At 44.8% G+C, this 15,201-nt stretch overlaps 1 protein-coding gene across 1 annotated transcript; it reads left to right on the forward strand.

Moving 5' to 3' along the window:
* Nucleotides 1-4,902: 4,902 nt before the first annotated feature.
* On the forward strand, nucleotides 4,903-13,717 carry LOC307106896 (glyoxylate/hydroxypyruvate reductase B-like; the record flags this gene model as incomplete). Its single annotated transcript, XM_079783673.1, has 5 exons — nucleotides 4,903-5,284; nucleotides 6,662-6,833; nucleotides 8,722-8,900; nucleotides 10,117-10,213; nucleotides 13,561-13,717. 5 exons carry the CDS (start codon nucleotides 4,903-4,905, stop codon nucleotides 13,715-13,717), a joined length of 987 nt encoding a protein of 328 aa, XP_079639799.1.
* Between the last annotated feature and the right edge of the window lie 1,484 nt (nucleotides 13,718-15,201).

Genomic DNA, 15,201 nt, shown 5'->3' on the forward strand with positions numbered 1-15,201 from the left:
CAAGAGAAAGAGACCAAGGTGTGAGCCCTGCATCTGCCTGGTGCTCCCATCACTGTTACTTCCATTTCTCTCAACTGGGAATCTCATCCCCTCTTATTATTTGGAGCAGCCATCAGTCACTTGGAGAATCTTGAGTCTTTTCCACATAAAACCACTGACAATAATGGTGTGATGGATGTATGTCATCATTGCTCTTTAACCAATACTAATGGAAAGTTGCATACAAAGTGATCAGAAATCATGCTTCCTCTCCGCAAAAGTAAACTAAAATCTTCTTATCTTGAAGTCCAAAAAATTTTTAAAACAGCTTTAAACAAATGTTAAACATTTTTAATCATGACCCAAAGATGCATTCATTAACCTCAATTCTTTTTTTTAATAAGTCTTTATTGTTCAGATTATTACAGTTGTTCCTCTTTTTTCTCCCCATAGCTCCCTTCCACCCGGTTCCCACCCCAGCCCATGCCCTCACCCCACCCCCATTGTCCTCGTCCATAGGTGTTCGATTTTTGTCCAGCCTCTTCCCACACCCCACACCCCTTCCCCCCAAGAATTGTCAGTCCACTCCTTTTCTATTCCCCAATTCTATTATATTCACCAGTTTATTCTGTTCATCATATTTTTTATTCACTTGATTTTTAGATTCACTTGTTGATAGATATGTAATTGTTTTCACTTTGTTGTTCATAATTTTTATCTTCACCTTTTTTTGACTCTTCTGAAAGAATACCCTTCAGCATTTCATGTAATACTGGTTTGGCGGTGATGAACTCCTTTAGCTTTTTCTTGTCTGTGAAGCTCTTTATCTGACCTTCAATTCTGAATGATAACTTTGCTGGGTAGAGTAATCTTGGTTGTAGGTTCTTGCTATTCATCACTTTGAATATTTCTTGCCACTCCCGTCTGGCCTATGTAGTTTCTGTTGAGAAATCAGCTGACAGTCATATGGGTACTTTCTTGTAGGTAACTAACTGTTTTTCTCTTGCTGCTTTTAAGATTCTCTCTTTGTCTTTTGCCCTTGGCATTTTAATGATGATGTGTCTTGGTGTGGTCCTCTTTGGATTCCTCTTGTTTTGGGTTCTCTGTGCTTCCTGGACTTGTAAGTCTATTTCTTTCACCAGGTAGGGGAAGTTTTCAGTCATTATTTTTTCAAATAGGTTTTCAGTATCTTGCTCTCTCTTCTTCTGGCACCCCCATAATTTGGACGTTGGTATGCTTGAAGTTGTCCCAGAGGATCCTTACACTACGTTCATATTTTTAAATTCTTTTTTCTTTTTGCTTTTCCAGTTGGATGTTTTTTGCTTCTTCATATTTCAAATCTTTGACTTGATTCTTGAGATTCTTTAGTCTGCTGTTGGATCTCTGTATATTATTCTTTATTTCATTCAGTGTATGCTTAATTTCTAATTGGTCCTTTTTCATATCCTTGAGGGTCTCACTAAATTTCTCGGAGGTTTCTAGAAGATTCTTGAGTAACCTTATAACCGTGGTTTTGAACTCTATATCCTATACTTTGCTTTCCTCCATTTCTTTCATTTGTTACATGTTTCTTTGTCTCCACATTTTGGCTGCTTCCCTGTGTTGATACAATGGGTTTGTGTGCTAGGTGTCCTAAAAGGCCCAGTGGCTCAGACTTCCCAGTCACCTGAGGTGGATGCTCTTGGTACACCCCTTTGTGGGCTGTGTGCACAGTCTTGTTGTAGTTAAGCCTTGATTGCTGTTGATATCACTGGGTGGTGTAGAGGGCCCCCTGGGAAGGCACATGGGCATTTCTTTAATTATTGTCAGCTGAACTCAGGGCGCTAGGCAGAGCCACACCCTGGGAACATGCTTCCCCAAAAAGGCTGGACGTGTTATCAGTACTGACTCTTAACTCTGCCCAGGTGTCAGGGATTGTAACTTTGATATGTAAATCCAGTCAAGCACCAGGAATGCTCAGGCCTACTCAAGAATGCAAACAATCTCCTTTGATCCTAACTTTTAGTGAAACCCCCTGGTATTTGGGGGTATAAATAAACACGCTGCGTAGGCTCTGGGTCCCTGTCCCTCCATCAGAGGAGGCAGCGTCCCACCCGGCTCCCAGCTTTATAAATCTATCTCTGCGTCTTCTTTCTTTCTTTTATTTCTCAATCCCTGGCCCCCTCCACTCAGGACTAGTTCATCTCTCTTTCTGTGCTAGACGTGGAGAAGGGAGATCCCCGCTATATCTGGCCCCCGCAGTAGGGTAGAATTGACCTTCAGACCAATTGGCTGTGAGGACCAATTGTGTCTACAATGGGAGAACTGCTGAGCTGGAGACACCCTTATGGTGCAGGACTTGCTTCAGTGGGGCTTTGGTGCTCACTGAGTCTGCCTCCTGAGTGTGTCTCTTATGGATGTGAAGAGTTGAAGTCTGGCATGGTCTCATTTTGACCACTGGGTGAACTGGCTCTTGGATCTCCAAGGAGGTACAAAGTCAACCCCTGCCTGAGGCCAACCAGCAGGAGCTACAGAGAGATCTGCAGATTCCTCCTCTTAGTTTGGGGTTTGGAGGTGCCCAGATGAGGCACAGCTGTGAAGCAATGCAGGCTGCTGAAGAGCCTTAGGCCTTCTTTTTTTTTTTTTATGTAGGAGAAATATACTACTACTCAACCTCTCCTGGAAGGTTGGCAGCCCTGAGAACTCCTTTCATGTAGCATGTTATGGAGGTATTCCTGCTCCCAAAGGAATGAGGAGCAGACTTAGGCCTTCTTTTGAAAGCTCTGGGATTCTTTGACCCAGCTGCAGTTTGTTAGGTTAAGTTGCAAAAGGCCAAGCCATTCATATGCAAAGACCTCTGCGCACAGCTTGGGTGGGGTTGTAAATTGGGTGGGGCGTGTTCTCAGGAAATCATGGGGCAGTGCAAACAGCAATGGTTGCCCATTGGCCCTGTGCAGGATAGGTCCCTGGGTCTCTGTGTCCAGCGGCCCTGTGCAGGAACAATGAACGCTGTGACTACCTCTGAGAGAAAGCCGCCCTTGTGTTCTGGCCGGATGCCAGACAGTTCAGTTTCTCCCCATATGAGTCTGAGTCCCCAGAGTCTCGCCCGGTACTGGAATTCAGAGCAGTCAGGAATTTTTATCTCCCTCCAGATTGAAAAAGACCACAGTGTACTCAGTTGCCAGCCTGTTTCCATGCGTCTCCATACCTACGCTCTTCCGCACCTCTGCACCTCCTACCAGTCTAGATGCGCTTTTCTCTTTCCTTCTTGTTGTAGAACTTCCATGCAGCCAGCCTTCCCGTGGTTCTGGATGATATCCGTTTTTTCTTTTGGTTGTAGTTTTGATGTGATTGTGTGAGACAGCAAGTTCAGGTGTTTACCTATGCCGCCATCTTGGTTCCTTCTCCATTAACCTCAATTCTTGAAACACAACAGGTTTTACTTTTGTAGGAAAACTATGAAATGTCAGAAATATCTTATTTTTAGCAGTAACAAGGAATGTAAAACCTTATTTAATTCATTTGACAGATAACAAATATCTTTTATTGTCACAGTAAAAAAAAAAAAAAGTCATGTCGACATAAGAACTTCCAAACCTATAGAGAATATTTATAAGAGTTTATTTGAGACAAAACTGACTGTTGCTGGAGGCAGGATCTCAAGTGCTCCCCCAAAATGGCAGTTTTCAGTTTCTTTTTGCATTTGGAACCAAGGAGGTAATGTAAGGAAGATTCAATGAAGGTGGGAGAAAGCAGGTGGGGGATTGGATTACAGGGGAGTTAACTAAACCATGCCCCTCTTTTTTTTTTTTAATATATATTTTATTGATTTCAGAGAGGGAGGGAGAGAGATAGAAACATCAATGATGTGAGAGAATCATTGATTGGCTGCCTCTTGCACGCCCCCTACTGGGGATCGAGCCCACAACCCGGGCATGTGCCCTTGGCCAGAATCGAACCTGGGACCTTTCAGTCCGCAGGCTGACACTCTATCCATTGAGCCAAACCAGCTAGGGCTAAACCATGCCCCTCTTGAGGGTGGTCACACTTCAGGGGTTCTCATAAATTGGATTAATCTAGCATTTCAAAGGTATGCTAACTTAGACACATAAAAACAATAGGCAGGGTTTGTGTAAGGCAAAGATAAACCTTTTACTTAAAAAGTTATCTGCCTTCCCATGACTACTGCAGTGATCTGCCCAGTTAGGAATTTATGATCCAATCACTCTGTGAGATTACTTTCTATAGTATCCCATCTTTGTTCACAGACAATTTTAGTAGCTAAAGCTGCATATATAACAAATTATCCTAAATTTCAGTGGCTGGAAATAACAAACATCTATTATCTCCTAGATGTTCAGGTCAGAAATCCGGGAACGTCTTACCTGAGTGGTTCTGACCCAAGATCTTTCATGAAACTTTATTTATTTATTTTTTTCAATTTTTTTATTAAGGTATTATATGTGTACATATCTTACCATTGCCCGCCCCCGCCCCCCCCTCAACCCGGATCTTTCATGAAACTTTAAACAAGGTATTGACCAGGGCTGCAGTCACCTCAATGCTCACCTAGTTGTTGGCAGGCCTCTTAGATCTGCTTCCAAGCTCAGTCACAGCCTCTGCACAGGCTGCCTCCCAGCGTAGGGGGAGGGGAGACAGGCAGTGATCTCCCAACACATCACTCTGCCATTTCTCCTCACTAGAAGCACACTCCAGGATTGGGGTTCCACCAATGCATGGTTACCCGGAGGATGTCATTGGAGGCAGCTCAGAGGGTATGAAGGAGACACTGGTGCTATCAGAGCTCTGGGTCTACTGACTTTCCTAATGAATTGCAGCCTTGTTGTAATGTAGAAAATCTGAAGAGTAGCAGGAGAGCATATGGGTTGTTCTCTTACAGGCTCTATTTTGATAGCAGAAATCATGGTTGTGTTTCTGCAGGCCATGGGGGATCAGGACCTACCAGGAGTTTTGGTGTCTGGATTTGAAGGGCCATCTGGTATATGTAAAGATCATGTCGGAGAGTTGCAGAAACACTTTAATCTCATTACCATGCAAGACCTTCTAGAAAATAAAACACAAGCGGGTCCAAAAATCCAGGCTGTATATATCTGGAACAGAAAGCCAGTTGTTGATCATGAGCTCCTGCAGAGCTTGCCCGCCTTGAAGATTGTTGCCAATGCAGGAGCCGGTTTAGACCACCTAGACCTGAAGCTCATCGCCAGCTTTGGCGTGAAGGTGGCCAACACACCGCAGGCTGTTTCCAGTCCCACGGCAGACATGGGGATGGCCTTACTGCTGGCGGCAGCCCGGAGAGTGGTGGAAGGTAAACCATGTTGGAGATACTGGTTTTTCTGAGAGATCAGATGGCAGATACTTATTAATGCACTATAGGCCCGATGCACCAAATTTGTGCAAGAGTAGGCCTTCCTTCCCCCGGCTGTCGGCACCAACTTCCCTCTGGCACCCGGGACCTGGGCTTCCCTCGCAGCCCCGGCTTCTTCCGGAAGGTCGTCTGGTCTAATTAGCATATTACGCTTTTATTATTATAGATGACAAATATAATTTAACCTTCAAACTTCAAATCCTTTCCTGGCCCTGATTTCTTTACACTGTGTCCAGGACTTGGTGGCACTCGGTATTTGGAGCCCCTCCTGGTCATTTGCAGCCCACTTAGTGCCCAAGCCCAGTCCCAGGCATAAGTAGTTCAGCCGTCTGTCTGGTGGCAGCCCTACCAAATGCTACTCACTCACATACCATGTGGGAAGTGTGTGCATGTGTTAATTCAGCGCCACTGGGAAATGCCCAGGGGGTCATGCACTGACTGGTCAGCATGCCACCAAAGAGTGAAGGCCTACATGTGAGTAAGCAGAATCCCATCTGTCCACACATTGGACATCTCTGGAGGCATCCCCAGGAAAGTCAGTGTAGCAGCTCAACACTCGCCCAGCCTCCTGATGGAGCTTTGTTGTGAAGGGGTTGAAGAGAGAGAAGCAAGATGCAGTCTCTTTCTGTTTCTGACTACTGATTCACACACATCCATATGCAGTCATCCACACATACTCACAGTCCCACACACAGTCACAAACATATACAGTCACACATGTACAGTCACACACACAGTTACACATGTACACACAATCACACATATACACAGCCATACACATATAGTCACACATATACAGTCACACACACACACACCCCAAAACCAAGTTTTTCTTTTTTTAAAATATATTTTATTGATTTCACAGAGGAAGGGAGACAGAGAGAGAGCTAAAAACATCAATGATGAGAGAGAATCATTGATCGGCTGTCTCCTGCATGGCCCCACTGGGGATCAAGCCCGCAACCCGGGCATGTTCCCTGACAGGGAAATTGAACTGTGACCTCTTGGTTTATAGGTCGATGCTCAACCACTGGGCCCAAAACCAAATTTAACCAGAAATCCTTCCTTGATGTGAAAGGAATTTCTCTTTTAAAGCATTCCACCAGGAAGTGCTGGTTTTGCTATGAGGACACTGCCATCTGTTCCCCTTGATTCCCTGCAGCAACATTTGTTTGCTGTCACATAAAAATGCATGACAGCCATGATCTGCCACCAGCATCCCATACCCTTGTGGACCTTGGCAAAAGGTCCCAGGAAGGGTTGTGGGTTTCTGCGTGGTACCATCTCCACTCCCCATTGTATTCTCATGTATCTTAGGTCACCAGTTGGCCACCTCACCAGATACGAAGAACTTTTCCACAAACTGGCTGGGCCAGGAAGTGACGGGGTCCACCCTGGGGATTATCGGCATGGGCAGTATTGGCTACAAGGTCGCTCAGCGGGCCCGGGCATTTGAAATGAACATTCTGTACCACAACAGGAAACGCAGGTGAGGTTCAGAGTGAACTTGAGGTGAACGGAGCAGAACTTACACCATCACTGCCTTGAGTGTGCTTGGATGTATGACTCCCCATTTTTCATAAGACTCCCTACTCTTTCTTCCAGAAAGTGGGATTGATGGTCCAGAAAAGGATTGTGGTATTATTACGATTACTTAGAAATGTGGCTGTGACTTGTTTTCATTAAAAAATTTCACCAGAAAGAGATTTTAACTCACCTATAAGTGTTATTTTATTATTATTATTTCTGAAGTGATTTTTTTTAATCATGGGAGATGCAGTCCACACCCCCTGAGCAATTTGACTGGTTCCTTTAGTACTGAACTATATGCTCACCCACTCACTTATTCAATCTGAAAGCCATTTCCTCTCATTTGTGATTCAGCCCAACACCCAGTCCTATTGATGCTGTCTCCAAACAACCCTCCAACCAGCCCAAGTTGTCTCTCACTTCAGCTACACATACCCTAAGGGGCTGGTGGCCTGCTCTTGAATACCCATCCCCTCTGCAAATCAGCCAGAGGATGGCCATTGTTCACCACCTTGCAGTGGCTTCCCATGATTGGAATTCCACATGGAATGGAATTCTGGCTGATGAGAAATTCATGGCGGCACAGTGAGCTGGGAGATTTTATGTCAGAGTCCATCCCCTTTCTCTTTTCTTTTTTAAGGAGTTGATATTATTTATTTATTTTAAAATATTTGTATGGATTTTTAAAAATATATTTTTATTGATTTCAGAGAGGAAGGAAGGGGGAGAGAGAGATAAAAACATCCATGATGAGAAAGAATCATGGATCGGCTGCCTCCTGAAAGTCCCCCACTGGGGATCAAGCCCACAACCCGGGCATGTGCCCTTGACCGGAATTGAACCTGAGACCTTTCAGTTCGCAGGCCGACGCTCTATCCACTGAGCCAAACTGGCTAGGGCTGGATTTTTTTTTTTAGCAAGGAAGGGAGAGGGAGAGAGAAACATTGATGAGAGAAACATTGATAGGCTGCCCACTGCATGCCCCCTACTGGGGATCAAGCCTGCAACCTGGGCATGTGCCCTGGCTGGGAATCGAACTGGCAATCGAATGGGACGATGCCCAACCAACTGAGCCACACCAGCCAGGGCAAGCCCTTCCTCTTTTTCAATCACTGTTTGCACAATGGACTGGGAATTGCACCAAGACAAATGGAGACAATTTCAGTGTGATGAAAGGGCAAAGGCAGAGGCCAGAGTTCCCCAGGACAAGGTGAGTGCTGTGGACCGGGCATTGAGGAGGGAGCTGGGTGTGTTGGCCATTCATCTTTCCTCCAGCTGTCCCCAGCTAAGACAGGTTAGGACAGGTTCGTATAATTTTATATTTCATGTTTGTATGGCAGTGGTGGCTACCTGGAATGCTGTGACCTCCTGAAGCTTGGCATTTCTGTTGAGGAATTAATTAGCTTTTTTGGGTAGCCAAAGCAGAAATTCAGACTGGACTGAAGTCAAAATATAATCCTGCCTATATCTGACCCTTGGGTCCTCACTCCTGTTTAACAGGCAGCACATCCAGGCACTCTCCTGTTTTGTTTTGTTTTGTTTTGTTTGTTTTTCTGGAAACTGCCATGTGTTTGCCCACATTCAGAGACTTAAAGCATGTCTGACGCACGATCAGGCTTGTACCAGACTCTGGGGGTTCAAAGATGCATGAGAGAAAGGTCCTGTTCTCAAGGAGCTGTGGGTCTGATGTGAAATCCTGCAGACACTGAGGGCTCGGCTCTGAGAAGCCAGGTGCCCAGGGGGTTTCCAGGGCTGAGTCCCCGGCTCCCCTCAGAAAGTCCTTCCTGACACAACTTGATGAATTTCTCACTAGAGAATGTGATTTTCCTTCCTTGATCTCCTCATAGGAAATCAGAGGAGGAGGAAGCTGTTGGGGCCACTTACTGTGAGAGGCTGGATGACCTGCTTCAGCGGTCAGACTTTGTGATGTTGGCCCTGAGCCTGACACCCCAAACCCAGCGGCTGATCGGGAGGAGGGAGCTGAGGCTGATGAAACCTACAGCCATCCTCGTCAACATTGGCAGAGGTACCGGCCTGCTGTCTGTGTGGCTAGGAAACCATGCAGGAGGAAAGCCCCAGGCTAGACTCTCAGCATTTCTAGCCAACCTTTCCCCTGAGTGGCTGAAAAACCCCCTTAGACTGGTGGGGCAGTGAGCTTCTATTTAGAAATGTTTCTGATTTTTGTCTTCACATCTTTTTGAACCTCAAATTAGTATCAAAAAGAATGAGAACACAGCAGTATGGGAGTTTTCAAATCCAGGTTCAGGCATCTACTTGGGGTGGGGACATCACAGTTTGATCTTCTAGGTCAGTGGTCGGCAAACTCATTAGTCAGCAGAGCCAAATATCAACAGTACAACGATTGGAATTTCTTTTGAGAGCCAAATTTTTTAAACTTAAGCTTCTTCTAACGCCACTTCTTCAAAATAGACTTGCCCAGGCCGTGGTATTTTGTCGAAGAGCCACACTCAAGGGGCCAAAGAGCCGCGTGTGGCTTGCGAGCCGCAGTTTGCCGACCACGGTTCTAGGTGTAATTAAGCAAAATGTAAGAGGATGAATTTTCTGAGCCTTCACTTTAAAAAAATAACTTAGTGCTAGTTTAGTTATTTGACATTTTTGTAGTGCTGTATGTGTTTGTAGCCAGTTATAGGTCACATTTGTGGCTGTTTAGTTTTTTGGATTTTTAAAATATATTTTATTGATTTTTCACAGGGAGGAAGAGAGAGGGATAGAGAGCTAGAAACATCAATCAGCTGCCTCCTGCACACCCCCCAACTAGGGATGTGCCCGCAACCAAGGTACATGCCCTTGACCGGAATCGAACCTGGGACCTTTTAGTCCGCAGGCCGACGCTCTATCCACTGAGCCAAACCGGTTTCGGCATGTTTAGTTTTTTAGTGTGTGTATAAAACGGGTATCTGGGGACTGTTTGGGGAGGTGGTGTGGTGAAATGAGCCAGTTGGTATCCAGGAGACTTGGCTTCCTTGCCTGTCAAATGAATATCGACTCTGCCAGTTATTGGAGAGTTTGGTGCAACTGTCGGTGTGGGCTTAGCACACTGCATGGCCCCTGGCAGGCTCACAAAGTCCAACAGGGAATTAGCAGAATGAAGTTCACGGTTTCTTTGTCAGACCTTGGACAGGGTCAGGATGTGTTTGGTATAGCAGCTAATGTGACCAGAGTGTCTTTCCTGAGCACTGCCTCAGTGTGGTGACCGCAGAGGACTTGTGTCGTTAACGCAGGTCTGTTAGTTGATCAGGATGCCCTGGTGGAAGCTCTTCAGACTGGAGTCATTAGAGCAGCAGCGCTGGATGTGTCGCACCCAGAGCCCCTGCCCAGGTAAGGAAGCCAGACAGTATCTGCAGTCCTTTCCAAATGGAGGGGTGGGGTTCCTCAGACAATCACCGCTCTGGCTTTTGAAGCTGTGTTGTCACAGAACTGTAGGGTCTTGGCTGGAGGGGCCTACCTATCCAGTTCTGCAGATGGTCTGGCCTCTGCTTCCACACCTCCAAAGATACAGGCGGTTAGGACTACAGCCCTGATTCTGACATTTATTTTGAAACTTGATGCTGTTAGTCTTTAAGCTCGCATTGATTCCTCCAACTTTGATATCTACCCACTAATCAAATTCCTATCAGCTGAATGGCATTACAGAGGTTCTGAAAAGGTGGTCTTGACACCCTTTTAGGGGGGCTGTGAAGTCAAAACTATATTCGCAATGCTGTCAGATGTGATTTACTTTCCACTTATATTTTTTACTATTAATGACATGTAATGACACTCTGACAGCTAAAGGAATGTGTGCTTCTGTATTATTGTATTAATGTTTTCCAGTTTTAACTTATAATACAGTAAATGTTGATAGGCCCCACATAAACAAATGTTCTTTGGGGTTTTCAATTTCTAAGAGTACAAAGATATCCTGAGAACAAATGTTTAAGCACCACTAATCCAGAACAAAAAGTAATTCCAATATAAATTAAGAAGCATGAACATTTTAGACAGCTGTCCACTTACTCAGAAACCTAGAAGTCATGTGATCACCCCTAGTGTGTACTCTGCTAAAATGAGCTTTTTATTAGATTCACTAACAAGTCACAGGGCAACTACCAGGGTTATATCCCAAAGTTCAATTTAATCCAATAGGTGGTGCTCCCAGGGTCCCATGTAAAATGATTTTTGTGGCTACGAGATTCAGCAATTATTTTATGAATAGTTTAATCTTTACACATCCATATTAATTTCTAATCTCTATATTATAAGACAGACTTGAGGTTTCATCTTGATTGGGGGGGGGAGAGACATTTTGTTGTTGCTTACTGTAAAAATGGGATTTTAGGATTTTTAAAATCATACTGCATAAGTATTCTTTGCCTTACACAAGGATTTACTACAAGATTATTTTTAAAAGAAAAAATTCATTCACCAATAGTGTAAGGAGCCCCCAAGATTATCTTCAGGCTTCATGATTTGGTAAAAAGACTCACAGAACTCAGAAACACTTTAATATCACACTTACAGTTTATTACAGTGAAAGGATACAGATTAAAACCAGCAAAGGTAACCAGCATATCAGATGGATTCCAGGAGAAAGGAGGCGTGAGCTTCCAGTTGTCCTCTCTCAGTGGAGTTGTATGGACAGTAGTTACTCCAGCAATGGTGTTTGACAGCACGCCCAAGCCTCAGTGTCAAGTGGTCACATAGGCATGGAGTGCCCACATGTCTGACATATGTTACTTAGTCTCCAGCCTCTCCAGAGGTTACAATGACGAAGAGTGGGCCAGGATACCAAGTGAGCAAAAACAGGCATTCACCACATATACCACTGTTTGGGGCAGGGATAGATTTAAGCATAAACTATCTTGCTGTGCTCCAGGTCCCAAGAATAAGACGACACTCATATAGGCAGTATATCTCAAGTGTTCAGAGGTTATCTCCCAGAAGGCTATCTTCGAAGTGAGCAGGTTTGAGCACTCTAAGCCTGCTTGCTGAGTTAATCCTTTACTACATGGGCCATTCCCTGATCCTTGACCTAGGCTATCTTACAGCAAAATGATCATATTTATTGAAGCATCTACATTTATTATAGTTTTTATATGACAGATACAGCCAGAGTATCAGTGTGACTATGCCTAACATTTGGAAGAGCCAGTTTGGGGCAGGGATAGATTTAAGCAACAACTAACCCATCCTATAAAGCCATTACATGCATTTTTGTATTTTTGTACTAGTTTGTTTGCCCATTGATCTACCACTATTTGTAACTTATGATGAACTTATGCGGTACTATTAGTGAATAAATTAGCTGCTATTTAGCTAAATCTAGTTTTTCTTCGAGCCAGTCATTTCCCAATTGGTATCATATTCTGAGGGGGCTTTAACTCAACCTCCCAATACAATTGATCAATAATATCAGTATTATCATATGACTTATTTGCACGAGGTAGTTAAATTCTACCAACAATGCTAGTGTTACACCATATCACAATATGGTTATGGTATAATTCAATTTCATCACATAACAAATCAATAACAATTACAGAGGTATTTTCTATGCTTTCTCAACAAAATTGGCTCTGGCCTCACCCTGGATTGTGTGACTCAGTGGTAGAGCATCGGCTCACGCACTGAAGGGTTTTGGGTTTGATTCCCAGTTAAGGGCACGTAACCTGGGTTGCAGGCTTGATCCCCGGCCCTAGTTGGGGCACATGTGGGAGACAACCAATCAATATGTCTCTCTCACATTGATATCTCTCTCTCTTTCTCTCCCCCTCCCTCCCTTCCTCCATTCCACTCTCTCTAAAAATCAATAGAAAAAAATATATCCTCGGATGAGGATTAGCAAAACAAACAAAAAATTGGCTCTGGCCTCTACCCCAGATATTATGATGGACAGGTGTTACAATTGGTCATGACTCAGTTATCTCTGGGTTCCAAACCAGTTAGGACAAAGCCAGTCACTCTGTATTTTCTAACGTGTGCTGTCAGATAGCAGGGCCCACCGCCTGCCTGTGGGGAGGACAAGTGTTTTCAGAAGAGTTCTTATCCCTGCTAGCTGTACTTCAGGATATTGCTTAAGTGGATCAGTCCCGGGGACTGGGGCAGTCATCGTGACAAGTGCCCCCAAAGAGCTTCCATAGGATTTGGGGTCCATAGATCCCAAGTGTGTGCCCCTTGAACCTCAATAGCTAGGTTGGTCACATGGCTACTATGGCCTCTGTCTATAAAATAGTCAGGAGTCCCTGGTGGGTCAGGTTACAGCCCTCTCCCGATGCTGGGTTCTAGTGTTATCCATCGTTATGTTTAGTCTGCCTGACCCACTTCACTAAAAACCTCATCTTTCCAGGCTGACTCTCATCCTGTGCCTTATTCCTGGGAGAGAACTCCCTCTAATCTGCTAGTTTCCTTCTGGATGCCACTCCTTATCAAAGGTGCATTCTGCTTGTCCTATGACCCTGGACCAGCACCTATGTCCCTAATGCCCTATTCTGTCTTGTGGGCCAGTGTTTAATCCACCATGCATGTTGTACTGTTATGTGCTAATGGCCTGGATGCAGTTAGAATATGTGTTTTGCGCCACAACATGTAAGGTTCCTCATACTAGGGTTAGATGAATGGTGGTCACACCTAGGTGTAATTTAGAGTATGCTATAAGCCTCCTATAGCCTTCCCCATCTGTATTTCAGAGACCATCCTTTGTTGAAGTTGAAGAATGTCACTCTGACACCTCACATTGGAAGTGCAACTCATCAAGCCAGATGGCAGATAATGGAAAATTTGGTTGGAAGTATCCTGGCTTCTCTCAATGGCCTTCCCATTCCTAACGAAGTGCTACTTAAATGATTTATGTGGGCTGAGAATGCAGGGGGATGAAATATGGCTTTCCCATAATATGGCTAATGGGAAAAATATTATTTTGTGTGTTGTATTTATGTTCAAGTCCAATACGTAGGTTGGTTTACTATCATTTTACCTGAAAAACTTAGAATAGTAACAATACTGATCATCTATTGAGAGCCTGGTAAGTGTCTTAATTGCGTTCTCACTTCATCCTCAAGGCAGCACTATGAGGGAAGTGATCATCATTCATAATGAAATTGAGTACAGTTATGTGTTTAACATCCAGAAGTTGCAAATATTTGAATTTGGATTAAAACCCTGGGCTGGGTCTGTGCATTTTCCAGTGGGCTGTTGCTTTCCATTTTGTTAAATTCCCATAGTTTCTTGGATTAGGTAGCCTTCCTCATATTCTAATCACTGTTCATTTGTTTCTTTCAATCATTCAAGCAATGACTATTTGTGGTAGGCAGTAGACAGACGTGAGAAGAGCAAGAACGATGGGCCAGGTACAGAAGGTCAGTAGGGCGGAAAGCACTGGATGCCTAGCAAAGGACAGCTACAGGGTGGGACCTCCTCCCCAGGGTGACCTTGTCCCCAGAGTGACCTTTCCTCCCTAGCATATGGCTGGTCATGGGTTTGGAACCCTGACCTTTCTTCCCTAGAGATAATATCTAGGCCTTAGTTGTAGTTCATCTCCAGGCCCAGAAAAGCAGCAAAACTAAGGATAGCTGACCTCAGGACCAGCTACATTGACTAAGGACCCCCTCTCCTGATGCCCACCAATCAGTGGAGACCCTGACCCAGAAAGGACATGCCTGGAAAGCTGTTGAATATTCTACTGAGGTCTTCCCCTGAGACCTCCCCTAAGAACTACAATCCTTAAAACCCTTAGGACAGAGGACCCAACATGCTCTTCCTCCGGGGAGCACTCCCGCATCTTTCCCTCCCCCCCAACCCCCCATGTGCACACCTTTACCTTCCTCACTTCTAAGCCCCCAAGGTCCTTCCTTGACCCCTAGAACTTGTTTAAATTGCTTCTTCTACCTCTGTGATTTTCCAAATAAACGTCCTCTTATAGTTTAAGTCTTGGCTCTGAATTCTTTCCTAGCCAGAACTCAAGTACCGATGTTGCTGAACCCCACCAGTCTAATACCTGATGCAGTTCAAGCCGCCTACAACACAATGAGCCCCATCAAGGTGCCATACCTGTTGTACGAGATGGAGCTACCTTAGGAAACAAAATCACCACTGTGGCGGGCTTACTGACTAGTAGGGGACAAGACCAAGCAGTGCAGCATCCCCATGAGCCAGCGACTAACGCGGGCGAGACAGGGAGGTCAAGTATGACGGTGCCGATGAACTGGGGAGGAGTGTGCCTCCTTTCTGGAGTGTTTTTGAACCTGGTGAAAACATTAGGCATGGCCCTGGCCGGTTTGGCTCAGTGGATGGAGCGTCGGCCTGTGGACTGAGGGGTCCCGGGTTCGATT

Source organism: Cnephaeus nilssonii, assembly GCF_951640355.1.
Source record: "Cnephaeus nilssonii genome assembly, chromosome: 11".
NCBI lineage: Eukaryota > Metazoa > Chordata > Mammalia > Chiroptera > Vespertilionidae > Cnephaeus > Cnephaeus nilssonii.